Here is a 21,354-nt window from a genome sequence, read left to right on the forward strand (position 1 = left end):
GTTCACCTCCCATTCATTAGCCTATAACTTTATCACTACTTATCACAATGAACTGATCTATATCTTGTTTTTTTCACCACCAATTAGGCTTTCTTTGGGTGGTACATTTTGCTAAGAGCCACTGTAAATGCATTTTAACAGGAAGAATAAGAAAAAAACGGAAAAAAATCATTATTTCTCAGTTTTCAGCCATTATAGTTTTAAAATAATACGTGCCTCCATAATTAAAACTCACGTATTGTATTTGCCCATATGTCCCGGTTATTACACCGTTAAAATTATGTCCCTATAACAATGTATGACGACAATATTTTATTTGGAAATAAAGGTGCATTTTTCCGTTTTGCATCTATCACTATTTACAAGTTTAAAATTAAAAAAATTTCATCTTTACATTGATATTTAAAAAGTTTAGACCCTTAGGTAAATACTTACATGTTTTTTTTTAATTATTATTATTGTAATGTTTTTTGTTTTTTTATATTAAACATTTTATTTGGGTATTTTTTGGGAGGGTGGGATGTAAACAGTTTTTTTATAATGTAAATGTGTGTTGAGTTTTATTTTTTTTAATTTTAGTTGTAGTTTTACTTTTTGGCCACAAGATGGCGGCCATGAGTTTGTTTACATGACGTCACTCTAAGCGTAACATACGCTTAGAGGGCCGCATGGGGGACGCAACAGCCAGAAAAAGCGGAGCTTCTGAGAGAAGCTGTCGCTTTTTCTGCGGGGGAGAGGAATCAGTGATCAGGCACCATAGCCCGATTCACTGATTCGTGGGCTAACGATCCGCGACCGGGAGCACGTGTGCACGCACGCGATCGGCGGTAGGAGCGCGCGTACGCGCACATGGCCTCCTGGGCGTAGCTAGTACGTCCAGGAGGCCAAAGTAGTTAATTCTATCTCCACACAAATTCTCCCCATTGTGTACAGGTATGAGACTGTAATGGAGACATCAGGGAATTGTAGACTCCTCGGGGGCAGGGCTTACATTTGCTGTTTAGTGTGGTGCAGAGTTTGTGTTTAAGCCCAACTCCAACAAATGTGTTGTTTTTTTTTACTGTATATAATTTAAACAATACCAGTTGCATGGCAGTCTTGCTAAACTATTTGGATTCAATAGTGTCTGAATCACACCAGAAACAAGCATGCAGCTAATCTGGTCAGATCTGACAATAATGTCAGAAACACCTGATCTGCTGCATGCTTGTTCAGGGTCTGCAGCTAAAAGTATTAGAGGCCGAGGATCGGCAGGACAGCCAGGTAACTGGTATTGCTTAAAGGGGAACTGAAGTAAGAGGTATACGGAGGCTGCCATATTTATTTCCTTTTAATCAATACCAGTTGCCTGGTAGCCCTGCTGGTCTATTTCTCTGCAGTAGTATCTGAATAACACCAGAAACAGGCATGCAGCTAGTCTTATCAGATCTGACTTTAAAATCTGAAACACCTGAACTGCTGCATGCTTGTTCGGGGGCTATGGATAATAGTATTAGAGGCAGAGGATCAGCAGGACAGCCAGGCAACTGGTATTAATTAAAAGGAAATAAATATGGCAGCCTCCGTATACCTCCATATACCTCTTACTTCAGTTCCCCTTTAAAAGGAAATACATATGGCAGCCTCCACATACCTCTCACTTCAGTTGTCCTTTAGCAATTGTAAAAGTAGTCGAGCTGAGTAAATTCCTACTTGGTGAGAGCTATAAAAGTATTTTATTGTTATCTACTTATACAAATATCTACTTGGTAGTATATGGGCTTGTGTTGTATAAAGCCAAATAGCAAAAGGCATGATCAATGATATGCAAATACTTCTGAGTTTATGCAAATTTTTAATGCAAATATAGGCAGCTTGAAAATGGACCAATCAGTATAAACCTGGGTGGAACTTGATTGGTCCATTTTCAAGCTGCATATATTTACATAAAAATTGCATAACTTTGCATAAACTTGGAATATTTGCATATCATTGATCATCCCTAAGTGGCAATTGACAAAGAAATGCCCTTTAAATACTGAAAATATACTTTTCGATGGGATGAAAAAATAACTACTTGGAGAAAACTTAGGGGAAAAGTTAGTAGGATATGGCCCAATGGCCCTTATTCAATTAACTTTTCCCCCAAGAAGAAATTTTTTTCATCTTCTGATTAAAATTACTAACTTTTCAGGACTCTGCAATTGAAAAAGTACCAAAAAGAAGATGTGAAAGTGCTGTCAAAATATTCTGAGTATTTTCCTTTTTGCTGGTGGCTTAAAGGATACCCCAAGTGACATGTGACATGATGAGATAGACATGTGTATGTACAGTGCCAAGCACACAAATAATTATGCTGTGTTCCTTTTTTTCTTTCTCTGCCTGAAAGAGTTAAATATCAGGTATGTAAGTGGCTGACTAAGTTCTGACTCAGACAGGAAGTGACTACAGTGTGACCCTCACTGATAAGAAATTCCCCTTTTTATCTCTTTCTTGCTCTCAGAAGCCATTTTCTGCTAGGAAAGTGTTTTATAGTTGGAATTTCTTATCAGTGAGGGTCACACTGTAGTCACTGTAGTCACTTCCTGTCTGAGTCCTGTTTGTGTGCTTGGCACTGTACATACACATGTCTATCTCATAATGTCACATGTCACTTCGGGTATCCTTTAACCATTTTCGCCTTTTGGACGTTACTTTCACGTCCAAAAGGCTGTTGCGCATGTCTGCACACCCCCGCGCGATTGTGCACGTGCCGGCGCGCTCCCGTGCTGCATCCCCCGTAGCCTGGAGATCAATTAATGGGAACACTGTTCCCATTCATTACACTGTTCCCATTCATTACACTGTTCCCATTCATTGATCTAAGTCCCTGGTACAAAAACTGACGGCTTTTTTCAGAAGCTGCGGATTTTCTAAAAAAAATAATTAAATCACATCCTCTTTGTAGTTACTGTAAGCGAGCGGGCTTGCTCACAGGATAGAAAAACTAGAAAAATCACTGGGGCCATCTTGTGGCCAAATAGTAAAACTACATACACATACATTTTTTTCATAGATAACACAATAAATTACATTTAAAATTAACTGTTTTCCTCCCACGCCCCAAAAATACCCAAATAAAATGTTTTTTTTTTTTAAATTACAATAAAAAAAACAAAAACATAGTTACCTAACGATCTGGAAATATGCATGTCAAGAGGGTACATTACTAATGTTTTTTAAATTATAAGCTTGTAAATAGTGATGGACGCAAAACTGAAAAAATGCACCTTTATTTTCAAATAAAATAAAATATCGGCACCATACATTGTGATAGGGACATAATTTAAATGGTGTAATAACCGGGACAAATGGGCAAATAAAATGTGTGGGTTTTAACTATGGTAGCATGTGATATTTTAAAGCTATAATGGCGAAAAACATTTTTTTCTTAATATTCCTGTTAAATGCATTTAGAAAAACATAATTCTTAGCAAAATGCACCACCCAAAGAAAGCCTAAAGCCCATCTACACGATACGATTCTTTGTGCGATTCGATTACGATTCTATTTACGATCCGATTAAATCTGACATGTCAGATCGGGATTTGATTAGATTCAATTTGATTTACCATTGTTTTGCAATGGCAAATCGAATTGAATCGAATCGAAAGCTCCTTCAGTGGAGAGCTTCTGGCCTTTGTCAGATACATTTAGTAAACATTAGCAAACTGCTGAAACTGAGCTCTCTCTGTATGTGTGCAGCTGATAATTGATCACTAGATAGATTTTAATATATAAATACAGCATCATTGCAATAAAATACAATGGCAGCTTTCAGAGAAGATAAACTGTACTTTGGTAATTTGTAAACAGACAATATTACTTGTGCACAAAAGCAAATATGGTAACTGAAAGAGTAATAAAAAGTAGGAAAACACATTTTTATTGAATGTTATGTCAGAGTTTTATCTCACTTTAAACTTACCTTCTGCACCTCACCATCCACTTCCACATAGATTGTTTTGTGCTTGCCGCTTGACACTGCAGATCCCATCACTCATCCAGCAAACTGAGAAATTGTAGAAAATTCTGAGAGATTTTTACTCTATAAAACTCCAGGAAAGTTCTATGGGGTCCTCAGAGCATCTTCTGTCTGGTAAACAACTAGGAGGTCTCTTTAGGGAAACAGCTCTTGTCCTCTGCAGGTGTGGAAATTTTTCACGTTTGTGGCTCTGTCCCTTTATCCAGGCTTTGATCATTCATTAGCGTAGGCTAAATTTATCTGACAGCGGAACTTCAAAGGGACAGAAAGAAAAGGTGTCATTGTTTTCAGCCTGGAGCCTCAGATGCATCTGGTTGTCATGGCAGAGAGGGTGTTAAGAGCCCTCTCAATATAGACACCTGGGACCTGGTCAACTGCAGCTTTCCACAGTATCAGCAACCTCTGTAGTATTCGGAGATACAGGGCCGGAGCCCTTCCTTCCTTGGTGCTTCAGATACTACAACACTTTCCTCTACAGAAATATTATTCACATTAGTGGCTGCCCTATCATAATACTTCACACCAAAGAAACCATTCACCACCCATTACATTTTTATTACACATTTATATAGCAATGTATATCAAACGATCCTGGACACTAAGGCCTGGCTTACTAAGATATTACCAAGCAAATATCAATTTACAAAAGTACCTCTAACCATCTACTGATCTACTAAGGAACCTCCAAGTATCTCCCCTTTCACTAAGGCATCTCCAAGAACCTCCTTATTCACTAAGGCATCTCCATGCATCTTCTGATCTACTAAGACAACTCCAAGTATATCCTCATTCACTAAGGCACCTCCAAGCATCTCCCCATTCACTAAGGCATCTCCAAGCATCTCTCCATTCACTAAGGCACCTCCAAGTAACTTCCCGTTCACTAAGGCAACTCCAAGTATTTCCCAATTCACTAAGGCACCTCCAAGTATCTACAGTTCACTAAGGCACCTCCAAGTATCTCCCCATTCAGAGGCGTCTCAGACACCAGGCAAGGGCAAACGGTGGCCTGGAGGGCCGGGTGGGGGAGGCGCCCAGCCGCCCACCTCCCCCCCACCAGACTGTGCGACCCCTGTGGTGAACTGGCCGCAGCGTCTATTAGAGCCAGTTCATCCCCGCAGCCCGCAGCTCACTGCTCCAGCCTGCATAGTCTTCCGGCAGGCAGAGCAGGGCTATGGGAAGATGGCGTCCGAAGCCCTGTACTAGAGACTATTTGTGTCTCCAGTACAGGGCTTCGGACGCCATCTTCCTGTAGCCCTGCTCTGCCTGTCAGCGCAGGACTTTCGGAGGCTGGCTGCGCTGCTACAGGAAGATCGTCGGGGGAGCTGCGCCCAGGGAGAGGAGTCTTCTGCAGGTGAGTAAATGCTTTTCTTTTTACAGGTAATTATACATTTTTAGTGAAACGCTGCCCCCATTAGGATAATTTTCTGGTGAACGCTGGCCACATTACGATTATTTCCTGGTGAACACTGGCCACATTATGATTATTTCCTGGTGAACACTGGCCACATTACGATTATTTTCTGGTGAACGCTGGCCACAAAAGATTATTTTCTGGTGAACACTGGCCACATAAGATTATTTTCTGGTGAACGCTGGCCACGTACGATTATTTTCTGGTGAACGCTGGCCACATAAGATTATTTTCTGGTGAACGCTGGCCGCATAAGATTATTTTCTGGTGAACGTTGGCCACATAAGATTATTTTCTGGTGAACGCTGGCCACATAAGATTATTTTCTGGTGAACGCTGGCCACATAAGATTATTTTCTGGTGAACGCTGGCCACTTACGATTATTTTCTGGTGAACGCTGGCCACATACGATTATTTTCTGGTGAACGCTGGCCACATTACGATTATTTTCTGGTGAACGCTGGCCACATACGATTATTTTCTAAGGAACTCTGGCCACATTACGATTATTTTCTGGTGAATGCTGGCCACATATGATTATTTTCTGGTGAACGCTGGCCACATTACGATTATTTCCTGGTGAACGCTGGCCACATTATGATTATTTCCTGGTGAACACTGGCCACATTACGATTATTTTCTGGTGAACGCTGGCCACATAAGATTATTTTCTGGTGAACACTGGCCACATAAGATTATTTTCTGGTGAACGCTGGCCACGTACGATTATTTTCTGGTGAACGCTGGCCACATAAGATTATTTTCTGGTGAACGCTGGCTGCATAAGATTATTTTCTGGTGAACGCTGGCCACATAAGATTATTTTCTGGTGAACGCTGGCTGCATAAGATTATTTTCTGGTGAACGCTGGCCACATTACGATTATTTTCTGGTGAACGCTGGCCACATTATAATTATTTTCTAGTGAACGCTGGCCACATTACGATTATTTTCTGGTGAACGCTGGCCACATACGATTATTTACTGGTGAACTCTGGCCACATTACGATTATTTTCTGGTGAATGCTGGCCACATATGATTATTTTCTGGTGAACGCTGGCCACATTACGAATATTTTCTGGTGAACGCTGGCCACATACGATTATTTTCTGGTGAACTCTGGCCAAATTACAATTATTTTCTGGTGAATGCTGGCCAATTATGATTATTTTCTGGTGAATGCTGGCCACATTACGATTATTTTCTGGTGAACGCTGGCCACATTATGATTATTTTCTGGTGAATGCTGGCCACATACGATTATTTTCTGGTGAACTCTGGCCACATTACGATTATTTTCTGGTGAACGCTGGCCACATTACGATTATTTTCTGGTGAACGCTGGCCACATTATAATTATTTTCTGGTGAATGCTGGCAACATTATGATTATTTTCTGGTGAACGCTGGCCACAGAAGATTATTTTATGGTGAATCATTGCTGCATTATGATTATTTTATGGTGAACCATTGCTGCGTTATGGTTATTTTCTGGTAAAAGATTGCCGCATTACGATTATTTTAAGTGAATCATTGCTGCGTCATGAATATTTTCTAGTGAAAGATTGCCGCAGTACTTTTATCTTATGGTGAAACATTGCTGCGTTACGATTATTTTACAGTGAAACATTGCTGCATTACGATTATTTTCATCAGGGGGCACCACACGTGGGGTGTGGGGGGGGGGGGGGGGCACAGGTTTTCTCGCCTGGAGTGACAAAAATGACTAGAGACACCCCTGGGACCCCATTCATTAAGGCACCTCCAAGTCTCTCCTGATCTAAGGCATCTCCAAGCGTATTATTATTTTATTATTAAACATGATTTATGTTATTAAAGTGATATGAATCTCAGCATTTTCTCTTTGTTCTAAAAGATTATTTACAGCATAAAATCTACTACTACAAAAAAATTGTAGCAGAACACCATTCAAACAGTTAAACACAACTCTGTTGTTCAGTGGAAAGCTCCTTGCTTCAGTGGAAAGCTTCTGGCCACATCCTAAGAGGTGATAACATCTAATATGTTACAATAAAATGCAATGGCAGCTTTCAGAGCAGATAAACTGTACTTTGGGAATTTGTAATGTAAACAGACAATATTTCTCGTGCACAAAAGCAAATACGATTACTGTATGGGTGATAAAAAGTAGGAAAACACATTTTTATTGACTGTTATGTCAGAGTTTTATCCCACTTTAAACATAAGTGTATGTTTATAAACAGCACATAAAATGTGGATGTGGACTGTGCCAATAGTATAACATACGGTTACTGATATTCAGCTTCAGGTTACGATGGCTCTTTCGTTATCGGCTGTATTCCCAATGGTATCCCTCTCTAACCTTCCCCTACCCTATCCCTCAATGTTAACCTTCCTACTGATACACCAAACACTAACCTTCCTACCGATGCACCTAACACTAACATTCCTACTGTTACACCTAACACTAATCTTCCTACTGATACGCCTAACACTAACCTTCCTACTGTTACACCTAACACTAACCTTCCTACTGCTACACCTAACACTAACCTTCCTACTGTTACACCTAACACTAACCTTCCTACTGCTACACCTAACACTAACCTTCCTACTGTTACACCTAACACTAACTTTCCTACTGTTACGCCTAACACTAACCTTCCTACCGCTACACCTAACACTAATCTTCCTACTGATACGCCTAACACTAACCTTCCTACTGTTACGCCTAACACTAATCTTCCTACTGATACGCCTAACACTAACCTTCCTACTGTTACACCTAACACTAACCTTCCTACCGCTACACCTAACACTAATCTTCCTACTGATACGCCTAACACTAACCATCCTACCGTTACACCTAACACTAACCTTCCTATTGTTACGCCTAACACTAACCTTCCCACTGTTACACCTAACACTAACATTCCTACTGTTACACCTAACACTAACCTTCCTACTGTTACACCTAACACTAACCTTCCTACTGTTACGCCTAACACTAACCTTCCTACTGTTACACCTAACACTAACCTTCCTACTGTTACGCCTAACACTAACCTTCCTACTGCTACACCTAACACTAAGGCTTTTGCACCTAACACTAACCTTCCTACTGATACACCTAACAATTACCTTTCTACTGATACATCTAACACTAACCATTCTACCGCTACACCTAACACTAATCTTCCTACTGATACGCCTAACACTAACCTTCATGCTGTTACAACTAACACTAACCTTCCTGCTGCTACACCTAACACTAACCTTCCTACTGTTACGCCTAACACTAACCTTTTTTACCGCTTTACCTAACATTAACCTTCCTACTGTTACGCCTAACACTAACCTTCCTACTGTTACACCTAACACTAACCTTCCTACCGATACGCCTAACACTAACCATCCTACTGAACCTGGCACAGCTAACTGATCATTTTTCACCACTTGCCCAACACTTGCCAAAGCTACGCAGCTTACTTGGCACCTTTTGCCAAACAGTTGCCAAAGCTGTTACAGGGTCGTTGCTATTTTTAAAATGGAGGACGGAGAATTCCATTGAGCCATTGATTGGTGGACAAACAGGACACAGGAGAGGAGGAAGAGATTGATGAGAAGACTACACGGGAGGTAAGTATGACGTGTGTAGCGGTATGTTTCTTTTGACTTTTAATTAGGTTTGCTTTAATATTTACTGCCATGAATAGGTATTTTCCAGGAGGAGAGATCACACATGACTGGGCTTACAATAACTGCTTTAAATAGGAACTCCAGTGAAAATAATGTAGTAAAAAAAAAAGTGCTTCATTTTTTACCATAATTATGGATAAATGATTTAGTCAGTGTTTGCTCATTGTAAAATCTTTCCTCTCCCAGATTCACATTCTGACATTTATTACATGGTGACATTGTTACTGTGGGCAAGTTATGTAGCTGCTGCTAGCTGTTACAGACAGCTGTAAACAGCTAATTCCTGTCTATGAACATTGTTACATTGTGGCAGTTTGCCCAGAGTACCGCGGTACTCAGAGCTTCTTGTGGGAGGGGTTTCAGCACAAAATCAGTCATACAGCGCCCCCTGATGGACTGTTTGTGAAAATCATTATATTTCTCTTGTAAAAGGGGGTATCAGCTACTAATTGGGATAAAGTTCAATTCTAGGTTGGAGTTTCTCTTTAACTCTTGGAAACACAAATCTCGCTAGTGGCTCCAACAAATTGTATTACAGCAATGAGACAAGTTGTAACAAGACGTATGTACATCACCTCATTCTCCCAAGAGGGCCTGAGAGTCATCAACCAATAATGAGTCCCAGAATAGACCCAGTCCCAAACTACAGTAGAGCTAAAACAGGAAATCATACAGATCAGAATACAAATTTAAATCATTGCCAGCACAAGTATTTCAACTCCTAAAACAACAGCTCTCATCCAGTGGCGTAACAATAGGGGGTGCAGAGGTACTATTGCCTGCTTGGGGGCCCTTGGGCCAGAGGGGTCCCGAAGGGTCCACCCTCTATCACAGTATTAGCGCTCTATTGGTCCTGTGCTGGTAATAATCACTTCTACAGATGCTTTGAATAGTAGTAATCGTTAACACACTGCTCCCCATCCCCTTCTCGCACCTCTGACACTGTGGTTGTCCTTGGCAGGTTTTGGCGCACCGTATCAACTGTTATGTATAGAGTCCTTGGGGGGCCCCATGTAAAACTTGCACCAGGGCCCACAGCCACTTAGATACGCTACTGCTCTCATCCAACCACTTTTTTTTTTTCGGGGGGAGGGGTAATGGAGATGGTACTTTGTGTAGAATATAGAATATACCAAATGTACCCCCAACTTTAAATTCCATGGAGGTTAATTATTGGGTTGTTTAGGAGGCTGATGACTGTCTGGACGGGGAAATTGACAGTCCAATTTCCTACACACTGCACATAGTGTATATCTTGGTACTACCCAACCCAGGTGAAGAAGACAACAGCCTGTGTGTAAGTTATTTGCTTTTTTTAAATGTAGAAGATATATTCAAAGATCTAGCCAATCAGATTACAATAATTACTGATTTGGATCTGGTATGTTTTGAAACAGATCATCAGGGGAGTCTGTATGGCTGATATTGTGGTGAAACCCCTCCCACAGTGTGATGTCATGACCATGGCCCTGACAGTTTGCTGTCTGTGAACAACTTTGCATTGTGGGAAATAACAGCTCTTTCCCACTGCCAAGTAAGCAATATCTCCCTCTGTGCATAGAACTCTCAGTAACGAACATTCCGTACAGATCACCTGACAGAACTAAAAATGTCACCATGCAATAAATGTCAGAATGTAAATCAAGGAGAGGAAAGATTATACAATGGGCAAACACTGACTAAATAATCTATAAATGAATATTGTAAAAAAAAAACCAAAAAAAAAAAAACCAATTTTATTCACTGTATTATTTTTACTACAGTTCCTCTTCAACATGCACATGTTTAGTGTTCATTTCATTAGTATAGTAAATATATTTCATTAGCAGAATGGTACAGAGGTGCCAGTAGGATAAAATACACTAAAATGTTTAAAAATTTCGGGAAGCGGTGGTGGACCAGCAAATCCCAAAAAAACAGACAATGGTGCTGTCAATTGTGGTCAAAAATAATTTAATCACATACTCCTAGTACAGGTTGCAACGCGTTTCGCAGGCAAAATCCTGCTTCATCAGGCAATAAATAACCGGAGCAAACAACAGCACGGGGTCCAAACGGAGCTTGGCACCTCTGCACCTCAGAGGTGCCAAGCTCCGTTTGGACCCCGTGCTGTTGTTTGCTCCGGCTATTTATTGCCTGATGAAGCAGGATTTTGCCTGCGAAACGCGTTGCAACCTGTACTAGGAGTATGTGATTAAATTATTTTTGACCACAATTGACAGCACCATTGTCTGTTTTTTTGGGATTTGCTGGTCCACCACCGCTTCCCGAAATTTTTAAACATTTTAGTGTATTTTATCCTACTGGCACCTCTGTACCATTCTGCTAATCAAGAATCCACCCTTGGTGGAAGGGTGACATACCCTATTTTTCCTTCTATCCACATAGAGCGACTTTTTAATCCTGAGTGGGGACAGGCTTGTTCTCCCCACCTGCCTTTACAGTGGTTGCCTTGGCGGTAACCCTGGTTTGTGAGTATAACACTTATACTTTTACATTCAATTCACCAATTCCAGTGCATACTACACTATATTGGGCTCTCGGTTCTTTGTTTTTATATTTCATTAGCAAGACACCAAAATAAAAATCCTCAGACATTTCACAGAATGAATTGGAATTTTTTGAAGTTAATTAGAACCGGGTTAGAATCGGGCTGCCTAGAAGTTCAAATATGTTTCACAAAAAGATAGCTTCAGATAAGACCCCTTTAGCACAGATAAAAGTTAATGACTATGTGACTCTAATAAAACTCACAAAGGGATGAGACAGGGCTGCCTGCCCTCCACCCTCTATTATATATAATGCTAATGCAACACTTTGCAAAGCAATAAAGGGAAATTTTAATATTAAGGACATTTAGAGTAGGCAACAAGAGCTATAAAACTCTTGATTTTTGCAGATGACCTGCTGGCATCTATTACAAATCCTACAACAACCCTGTCTAATTTCACGACACAGATCGAGGAATTCAGGGCTCTTGGCAACCAGAAAATTAATTTGTCAAAGACAGAAATCTTGAGCATCTCCCTGCCACCCGCACAGCTCCAAAAGAACTAATTTTCATTACATTTTAAAACACCATATATAAAATACTTGGGGTTGCAGTAGATCCACCTTTATTATAAATTACAAATTGATGGAGAAATGACCATGCACAGGAGGCTGAATGAATCACTGAGGGAGTGCAACTAGCCAGCAGAGCTGGGACAAGGTCCTCCAGCACCCAAGGCTGAGACACCAAAGTGCGCCCCTCCATCCCTCCACCCCAGCTGTCACACACTGATTGCTATTAGACTAAGAGGGCCGCAGGGCCCACAACCTCCCCAACACCTTAATATCTAGTTATATGGCTTGCAGTCACTGCTATGTATCCCCTTTTCTTATTTCTTTCTGCTTCATACACAATTAGGAATGACAGCTGAATGAATCGTGCGCCCCCTCCTACACTGCGCCCTGAGGCTGGAGCCTCTCCAGCCTCTGCCCGGCCCTGCTGGCCAGACAAAATTGTAAATCCAGTATGCAGAAAAAGGGGCCTTGCACATCCCTGTATAAAACTTTACTTTTATTTGAAAAAGTTAAAAGGCATACATGGTTCTGACGATGCGCCACAGAATGTAATGGCGCGAAACGGCTGTCGACCTCCCCACCTGCCTGTACCTCTCTCTGCTCTGTATGGGACAAGTCATGTATGCCTTTTAATTTTTTCAAATAAAAGTAAAGTTTTATACAGGGATGTGCAAGGCCCCTTTTTCTGCATACTGGATTTATTATAAATGACTAGCTAAAGACCAAGCATTGCTCGGGTATGTATTTGGTTGTTGTTGGGTCCGGCCACTTTTTCTAACCTCAACACACAGACAGTAGATTAACTTTGGGGTCCTTGGCATCAATAATGTAAGAATGGAAGCAGTTTAATTTTTCCCATTGAAATCAAACAATTGACGGTGGCTCTACCCCCTTTTCTGAATTTGAACACCAGACACCCAATGGCCGACTGTAGCAGGTTTGAGACCTCTGCTATTAACAGTGTAAGAATGGCAGCAATTTAAATATTCTCCTTGAAAATTAATAGGTGAACTTTGATTGGCTGTTGTAGGATCCAACCACTTTCCCCAATATTAATCCCAGTCACCCAGTGACCACCTGTGCAATGTTTGAGAACCCTGCCACTAACAGTTTAAGAAGGGCTGAAGTTTACATTTTACCATTTAAAATGAATAGCTGAAATTTGATTGGCTGTTTTATGCTCCACCCACTTTGCCATAATTTTTAATCTTGGTCACCAAGTGACCAACTTGCCAAGTTTGGGGACTCTGGCTTTATTGCTGTGAGAATGACAGCCTTTTTTTCCCATTGACATGAATGGGTAAAATCTGATTGGCTGTTTGTTGCTCCACCCAGGTGTGCAGGGGGACGCGAGACCCCTTAAACATATCATCCCAGGTAGTAAGGGATCTGCATACCAAGTTTAATTGAAATTGGTCATGGCTTTTTCGAGTGATCGCAGCACATATGCAGACCTCCTGAAGGGAATGTCTGAGCTAAATTTAAAGGAAAAAAACACGATTTACCCTTCCCCCAGCCCCTTGCAGCTGTCCTGTGCCCTTGCCACAGCTCCGCTCCCAGCCGGAGGTCCGGGGTCCCCTCCGGTGCAAAATGCCGACCTCGGCAGGTCGGCATCTACTGCGCCTGCGCAAGAGCCGCTGAAGGTTGTGCTGACGTCATCTGGAGTGTAATGAGCAGGTATATTCTTCGATATCTGCAAAGGATGCATTTCTTAGGTCTTAGGTAGATCGCAAAGGACTTCACTACATTTTCCATTCTGTATATACAAGTGTGCTCCTATTCCTAAAACTGTACATAGGTAGATCATTTTGAATGGCTAATTTTTTTAAGTAGATCACAAGCCGAAAAAGTGTGGGCACCTTTAGGGCTGGTTCTCCCCCCCCTCCCCTCCTTTTTCTCAGCTTCCCAAAAAGACTATGGGAGAAGTGAAGGCTAGCATCTTTTCTTGGGCCACACTTCATAATGTCTTCCTTTTCAGCAGTGATGCATTCTTTTCTGTACTGCATCATGTGTAGTACGCACAATACAGGTTTTCCAATCCTGATTTTGAGGCTGCACAACATGGAAAGTGTGAGAGTAGTGCTAGAGCAGGCATGTCCAAAGCGTGTTCTACCGAGCCTTTTCTGGAGGCCCTCAAAGCTCTGTACAGTTGTTAATTCCAAGTGGCTTGCAGGCCTTAGCTGTGGTGCCATATACTGTGTATTGCTGCTCCGCCTCCCCCTTTGCTCGCCTGTAAGTTAGCAGCCACCACTGTAGCAGTAGCAGCCGCCACTATGCCAGCAGCAGTAACAGCCACTGATTAGCAGCCGCCACTGTGCCAGCAGCAGAAACAGTTACTGATTAGCAGCTGCCACTGTACCAGTAGCAGCCACTGATTAGCAGGTACCACTATGCCAGCAGCAGTAACAGCTACTGATTACCAGCGCTACTATGCCAGCAGCAGTAGCAGTCACTGATTAGCAGCCGCCACTATGCCAGCAGCAGTAGCAGTCACTGATTAGCCGCCGCCACTGAGCCAGTAGCAGTAACAGCCACTAATTAGCAGCCGCCTCTGTGCCAGCAGCAGTAAAAACTACCGATTAGCAGCCATTGCCAGCAGCAGTAACAGCCACTGATTAGCAGCTGCCACTATGCCAGCAGCAGTATCAGCCACTGATTAGCAGCTGCCACTATGCCAGCAGCAGTAACAGCCACTGATTAGTAGCTGCCACTGTGCCAGCAGCAGTAACAGCCACAGATTAGCAGCGCTACTATGCCAGCAGCAGTAACAGTTACTGATTAGCAGCTGCCACTATGCCAGCAGCAGTATCAGCCACTGATTAGCAGCTGCCACTATGCCAGCAGCAGTAGCAGCCACTGATTAGCAGCTGCCACTATGCCAGCAGCAGTAACAGCCACAGATTAGCAGCGCTACTATGCCAGCAGCAGTAACAGCCACAGAATAGCAGCGCTACTATGCCAGCAGCAGTAGCAACCACTGATTAGCAGCTGCCACTGTGCCAGCAGCAGTAGCAACCACTGATTAGCAGCCAGTTCCAGCAGCAGTAACAGCCACTGATTAGCAGCCACCACTGTGCCAGCAGCAGTAACAGCCACTGATTAGCAGCCGCCACTGTGCCAGCAGCAGTAACAGCCACTGATTAGCAGCTGCCACTGTGCCAGCAGCAGTAGCAACCACTGATTAGCAGCCAGTGCCAACAGCAGTAACAGCCACTGATTAGCAGCCGCCACTGTGCCAGCAGCAGTAACAGCCACTGATTAGCAGCTGCCACTGTGCCAGCAGCAGTAGCAACCACTGATTAGCAGCCAGTGCCAGCAGCAGTAACAGCCACTGATTAGCAGCCGCCACTGTGCCAGCAGCAGTAACAGCCACTGATTAGCAGCTGCCACTGTGCCAGCAGCAGTAGCAACCACTGATTAGCAGCCAGTGCCAGCAGCAGTAACAGCTACTGATTAGCAGCCGCCACTGTGCCAGCAGCAGTAACAGCCACTGATTAGCAGCTGCCATTATGCCAGAAGCAGTAGCAGTCACTGATTAGCAGCCAGTGCCAGCAGCAGTAACAGCCACTGATTAGCAGCCAGTGCCAGCAGCAGTAACAGCCACTGATTAGCAGCCGCCACTGTGCCAGCAGCAGTAACAGCCACTGATTAGCAGCCAGTGCCAGCAGCAGTAACAGCCACTGATTAGCAGCCAGTGCCAGCAGCAGTAACAGCCACTGATTAGCAGCCACCACTATGCCAGCAGCAGTAACAGCCACTGATTAGCAGCTGCCACTATGCCAGCAGCAGTAACAGCCACAGATTAGCAGCGCTACTATGCCAGCAGCAGTAACAGCCACAGAATAGCAGTGCTACTATGCCAGCAGCAGTAGCAACCACTGATTAGCAGCTGCCACTGTGCCAGCAGCAGTAGCAACCACTGATTAGCAGCCAGTTCCAGCAGCAGTAACAGCCACTGATTAGCAGCCACCACTGTGCCAGCAGCAGTAACAGCCACTGATTAGCAGCCGCCACTGTTCCAGCAGCAGTAACAGCCACTGATTAGCAGCTGCCACTGTGCCAGCAGCAGTAGCAACCACTGATTAGCAGCCAGTGCCAGCAGCAGTAACAGCCACTGATTAGCAGCCGCCACTGTGCCAGCAGCAGTAACAGCCACTGATTAGCAGCTGCCACTGTGCCAGCAGCAGTAGCAACCACTGATTAGCAGCCAGTGCCAGCAGCAGTAACAGCCACTGATTAGCAGCCGCCACTGTGCCAGCAGCAGTAACAGCCACTGATTAGCAGCTGCCACTGTGCCAGCAGCAGTAGCAACCACTGATTAGCAGCCAGTGCCAGCAGCAGTAACAGCCACTGATTAGCAGCCGCCACTGTGCCAGCAGCAGTAACAGCCACTGATTAGCAGCTGCCATTATGCCAGCAGCAGTAGCAGTCACTGATTAGCAGCCAGTGCCAGCAGCAGTAACAGCCACTGATTAGCAGCCAGTGCCAGCAGCAGTAACAGCCACTGATTAGCAGCCGCCACTGTGCCAGCAGCAGTAACAGCCACTGATTAGCAGCCAGTGCCAGCAGTAGTAACAGCCACTGATTAGCAGCCAGTGCCAGCAGCAGTAACAGCCACTGATTAGCAGCCACCACTATGCCAGCAGCAGTAACAGCCACTGATTAGCAGCTGCCACTATGCCAGCAGCAGTAGCAGTCACTGATTAGCAGCCAGTGCCAGCAGCAGTAACAGCCACTGATTAGCAGCTGCCACTATGCTAGCAGCAGTAGCAGTCACTGATTAGAAGCTGCCACTGTGGTAACTGCACACAGTATATGGGTTATTTCCCATGGAAATGTTTTATTTGCCAAAGTGTCACAGGCATAACGTACCTAACGGCAATCAGTAAAAATTGTGTTTCATTTTCCTAGTTCGGCCCCCTAGCACTCTCAAGAACTATATGCCCCTTAACCTAAAAAGTTTGGACACCCCTGCCCTAGAGGCATGGACACCTGCAGAGCGTTTGTTCTCCACTCCTGAGAACAGACAGCATCCTCACACCGTACTGCAGCCCGGCTCACAGACTATACCGCTAAGTTTGCTTTCCAACCTGTCAGTATCTGCTGCTACCCTACAGGTCATTGTGCCACATTGTAGTCCACCACAGGGAAGATCCAGATGTGTCATCCTCAGTTCAGACACTAATTAATGTTCCTTTCTGTAAAATCATTTGTCTCTTTCTGTCTCTCTTGTGACTAGTTAGTAGTCACCGCCTGAAGTGCAGGCATATTATGAGGACTGACTGGGGAACAATTACACTACACAAGAGTACCTGGGAGATTTTTGTTTCCATTACATTCGTTTATACAGGCGGTCTCCTACTTACACACAGATTCCGTTCCCTTTCCAGGAGATTGTTTATAATTGGTTTGTACGACTTGTTCTAAACCTGGGGAAATATGGATAAATGATTTACCTTGGACAAGGGGCATAGCTAGAGATCATGGGACTCCATAGGACCATTGTAGTTTAGATCCCCTAAAAAATATAAATGTAAGGAACCTTGTGCTTCCCTCCCCCCCCCCCCCCCCCTCCCAGTATTAAGTAGCCCTCCAGTATTGGTAACCAGAGGTTCCCCCTAGTATTATGCAGCCCCTCATGTATGTGTAAGTAGCTAGCAGGACCCCCAGAAAAAGTAGCCAGATGTGACCAGGGTCGGACTGGGACACTAAGGGCCCACCGAGGACGTTTCAGCCTGGGGCCCACAGGAAGTACTGCGAGAGCGTGATTGGACATAGTGCATTGAAGGAGACCAGGCCAGCCAGTGGCACGCAGAGCGATGGATCTCATCTCGCCGATAAAGCTATTCCTCGCTCGCTGCCGCTGGCTGCAAAGGGAGGAGTGCGGAAGGGGGAGAGCGGAAGGGGGGCCCCTAGGTGAGGGGGAGCTTCCCCCCTCCCCGCCGCTCTGTGTGCCCAATTTCTCCCCTTCCTGCGCTGTGCCCGCTCTGGGGTCCCCAGGAAGCGGGGCCCACCGATCTTTTCATCAGCATTTCGGTGGGTCAGTACGAGCCTGGATGTGACCCCTCCTCCCACGTAGAGTAGCATGAGGGAAGCATAGAAGAGAAGTAACTCATCTCTCCAGGCTCTAAAAGCTATCTACCTTCTTCTGGCGTCATCTGCTTCTATGATTAGAGTGCTCTCTCATCACATGACCTGACAGCGAGTCATGTGACAAGACGAGGGACACCTGGAGAACGCTGGTGGGAGACTGAAGAGGATAGTTACTTCCTTGCACCGTAGTAGGCCTGCCATGGGAGCCACCATGGACCCCCTTAACGCAGCTAACCACTCACACCAGGGCCCTCTTAGCTACAGGCCCCATAGCAGATGCTATGGCTACTATGGTGGTCCCTACGCCACTGCTTTGGATAATCTGGATTTGGACATATGTCCTCACACATTAATCCTCAAATGTTGATGTGAGTGAATCAGGAAACGTGTGGTCCAAGTAAAACACACTTCCCCATTTCTCATTCAATCCTAAACACCGGAAATGGATATGGCCCTTGGGGAATGGAGTCCCACACCTGTGCTTTAGAGACTTCCCACGCTGTACTCCAGTCCACCGTTAATGAGCATGAAGCCACCGAAGGAATCCAACAAGCTCAGATTCCAAGCTTGCCGCCACACTCCTCTTCAAGCACTAGCGCATCGCGGATCCGCTCATGCACAAACAGATCCAGCATGCTCATACATGAAGAGCAACACGGTCGTAATGTGCAGGAAAACCCCAGGCAGTGGCAGAGTACAACATGGGAAATCTCTGGGAGGAGCCAAAGGCTCATCAGGTAAAAATGGCTCCATGTGTCCGAGGACATTTGAGCACTGCCACAGGCTGCAATCATGAGCTTGCTGGGCAATCTGTAACTCAAGGGGTTTCACATCCTACCCCATAAAAGCCATAATGCATGCCATGCAATGATGAGGATCAAATTAGTCAAAACATTGTATTCCAGCGGTTCTGGAGGTGTGTTTTCAGGGACAAAAAAAAAGATGATTTGCATATTCAGCAGTGATGCATCATGGGACACCTCAGACCTCACTCCAACCTGAATTGCAAATACCTTAACCTCAATTCTGTTAGCTACGTGAGGTAAATATTTTTTTGTAAGTAAAATACCTCATGAGATATTTTCCTCTTTTTTTTCTGAAAGATTTTTCTCCATTTCTCAACATGAGGTAAATGCATAAAGTAAGGTATTTCAGCGGTAAGCATGCAGTAAATATATAATAGTAGTCTTTAATTGTCTTCCATAAGTTAGAATAGTCTTTGAAAGATTTTTTTTGAAAGGGGGGGTATATTTGATTATGTAGCAACCTATGAAAAATATACAGTGATGTGAAAAACTATTTGCCCCCTTCCTGATTTCTTATTCTTTTGCATGTTTGTCACACTTAAATGTTTCAGCTCATCAAAAACCGTTAACTATTAGTCAAAGATTACATAATTGAACACAAAATGCAGATTTAAATAATGTTTTTTATTATTTAGTGAGAAAAAAAAAACTCAAAACCTACATGGCCCTGTGTGAAAAAGAAATTGCCCCCTGAACCTAATAACTGGTTGGGCCACCCTTAGCAGCAATAACTGCAATCAAGCAGTAACTTGCAACAAGTCTTTTACAGCGCTCTGGAGGAATTTTGGCCCACTCATCTTTGCAGAATTGTTGTAATTCATCTTTATTTGAGGGTTTTCTAGCATGAACCGCCTTTTTAAGGTCATGCCACAACATCTCAATAGGATTCAGGTCAGGACTTTGACTAGGCCACTCCAAAGTCTTCATTTTGTTTTTCTTCAGCTATCCAGAGGTAGATTTGCTGGTGTGTTTTGGGTCATTGTCCTGCTGCAGCACCCAAGATCGCTTCAGCTTGAGTTGACAAACAGATGGCCAGACATTCTCCTTCAGGATTTTTTGGTAGACAGTAGAATTCATGGTTCCATCTATCACAGCAAGCCTTCCAGGTCCTGAAGCAGCAAAACAACCCCAGACCATCCCACTACCACCACCATATTTTACTGTTGGTATGATGTTCTTTTGCTGAAACGCTGTGTTACTTTCTACGCCAGATGTAACAGGACACGCACCTTCCAAAAAGTTCAACTTTTGTCTCGTATGTCCACAAGGTATTTTCCCAAAAGTCTTGGCAATCATTGAGATTTTTTTTTTTAGCAAAATTGAGACGAGCCTTAATGTTCTTTTTGCTTAAAAGTGGTTTGCTCCTTGGATATCTGCCATGCAGGCCGTTTTTGCCCAGTCTCTTTCTTATGGTGGAGTCGTGAACACTGACCTTAATTAAGGCAAGTGAGGCCTGCAGTTCTTTAGATGTTGTCCTGGGGTCTTTTGTAGCCTCTCAGATGAGTTTTCTCTGCGCTCTTGGGGTAATTTTGGTCGGTCGGCCGGCCACTCCTGGGAAGGTTCATCACTGTTCCATGTTTTTGCCATTTGTGGATAATGGCTCTCAGGCCTAGTGCACACCAGAGCGGTTCGGCTGCGGTTTGCAATCTGCTTGCGGGTGCGGATCCGCTAGGGTAATGTATTTCAATGGGATGGTGCACACCAGAGCGGGAGGCGTTTTGCAGAAACGCATACTCCCGGGCTGCTGCAGATTTTGGATTGCAGATGCGTTTCTGCCTCAATGTTAAGTATAGGAAAACCACAAACCGCTCTGAAAAACGGCACTTCAGAGCAGTTTGCCAGGCGGTTTTTGTTACAGTAGCTGTTCATTAACAGCTTTACTGTAACAATACATGAAATCTACACCAAAAACGCTTCACAAAACCGCAAAATGCTAGCTGAAACGCTACAGAAAAAGAAGAAAAAGAGTTTCAAAATCTGCTAGCATTTTGCAGATCTGCTAGCGGGTTTTGGTGTGCACTAGTGTTGGGCGAACAGTGTTCGCCACTGTTCGGGTTGTGCAGAACATCACCCTGTTCGGGTGATGTTCGGGTTCGGCCGAACACCTGATGGTGTTCGGCCATATGGCCGAACTAAGAGCGCATGGCCGAACGTTACCCGAACGTTCGGCTAGCGCTGTGATTGGCCGAAAGGGTCACGTGTAGTGTTGGGCGAACATCTAGATGTTCGGGTTCGGGCCGAACATGGCCGAACTCCGAACATAATGGAAGTCAATGGGGACCCGAACTTT

General features: G+C 44.0%; 1 protein-coding gene across 1 annotated transcript in view; it reads right to left on the reverse strand.

Annotated features, from left to right (window-relative positions):
- The window catches only part of LOC137522355 (high affinity cGMP-specific 3',5'-cyclic phosphodiesterase 9A-like), a 52,682-nt gene extending 48,367 nt beyond the window's left edge, over positions 1-4,315 (reverse strand). Inside the window, exon 1 of the mRNA XM_068242401.1 lies at positions 3,947-4,315. Within this exon, the coding sequence (XP_068098502.1) occupies positions 3,947-4,015 (69 nt within the window). The 5' untranslated portion in view covers positions 4,016-4,315. The remainder of the gene's footprint in view (positions 1-3,946) is intronic.
- Positions 4,316-21,354: the final 17,039 nt, after the last annotated feature.

This window comes from Hyperolius riggenbachi, chromosome 6 (assembly GCF_040937935.1).
Source record: "Hyperolius riggenbachi isolate aHypRig1 chromosome 6, aHypRig1.pri, whole genome shotgun sequence".
Classification (NCBI taxonomy): Eukaryota; Metazoa; Chordata; class Amphibia; order Anura; family Hyperoliidae; genus Hyperolius; species Hyperolius riggenbachi.